The 1,206-nt window shown below is 35.1% G+C and overlaps 1 protein-coding gene across 1 annotated transcript; it reads right to left on the bottom strand.

The window, feature by feature from the left end:
- Positions 1-500: 500 nt before the first annotated feature.
- Positions 501-917, bottom strand: LOC138880201 (putative F-box protein At2g02030). The gene has a single exon (XM_070159876.1). It carries the CDS (start codon positions 915-917, stop codon positions 501-503), a length of 417 nt encoding a protein of 138 aa, XP_070015977.1.
- Positions 918-1,206: the final 289 nt, after the last annotated feature.

A 1,206-nucleotide genomic window follows, 5' to 3' on the forward strand; every position in this document is an offset into this window, starting at 1 on the left:
ACTGTGATGATAGCTCAATTGTATGCTTTACCCATGTCTGAGTACATTCATTGGAAGTGAGAATATACACAAAAATCTTGCCACTATCGTCGCGAAAAGTTGTATGATCTAGAAGTGCAACTTGTCCCTTTATATCTACTATTGTTGGTGAACAATGTCAAATGCTCGACGATACTCCACGAGGGAATGCGATCATTCTAAAACTTTCATCTCCAACGTTGAATGCAGCTATCTCACGTCCTAATGTATATACATTTACGAAATAAATGACCCCGTTAACATACACACAAATGTTCTTATCAGGAAAAAAGTTATCCCAACCACGAATTTTTCTCCATGATTTGTCTATGCCGAGAGTGAAAATCCAATGTCTCACTTTATAATTTCCCTTTTCATCCGAAACATAGTATGCCTTCAAAATTTTAAGTTTCTTGGTCGTGGGATCAAAACCTAAGGAGCATCGAATATACGTAGTCCAACTACGAAATTTTATAGTGGACTTAGGAAGAAAGACATTGTTGTTTTGTGAAAGGATTGCAAATTGCAACATCTTCATCGTCGTTCCATAGGCAAACTAAGCCGTTGATAGATTCCAGAGAGTCGAGCATAGAGAAACATGGCTCATTCAAGTATTGGAACGGTAAAGCTTGGAATTGACCATCTTCTATTTTCTGGACTAACTTATAGATAATAGCTTTACGAGTCGAAGCTGGAAAACTGACAATGAGTTGAGAGACGGAACAAGCTTTTTGATGTGCTTCAATGAATAAAGGTTGTGATATAAGGGAGCGAAAGGATTTAGAAACGCACCTAAAACGTAGCAGAGACTTGGCGAAAACCCTAATGAGAATATCGAACACAATCTCTTGGGGAATATATGACTTATTACTAATGGCAACAATCCTGTTCTCTTCCATTGTGTACTTGGTTGTGACAGACGAAGACTAAATTCTATGTGAATAGTTAGGGACTTAGGTTATTCTCTTTTCTTTTTTCTTATTAAGAGCACGTTTAGGTTAACTGATTGTAAATTCTTAGTTCATAAGTTCTAAATATGGAAAATATTTCTAAATGTGGAAACTAATTCCTTTTATAAATAAACAATTATATATTTGAATAGAAACACTGAAAACGATAATAAGCAATTATCGTTAAAAAGTACTATTCCTTTGGACTATTGACTAATTTGTATTTGTTTTTTTGGCA

The sequence above is a fragment of the Nicotiana sylvestris genome, chromosome 10, assembly GCF_000393655.2.
Source record: "Nicotiana sylvestris chromosome 10, ASM39365v2, whole genome shotgun sequence".
Taxonomy (NCBI): Eukaryota; Viridiplantae; Streptophyta; class Magnoliopsida; order Solanales; family Solanaceae; genus Nicotiana; species Nicotiana sylvestris.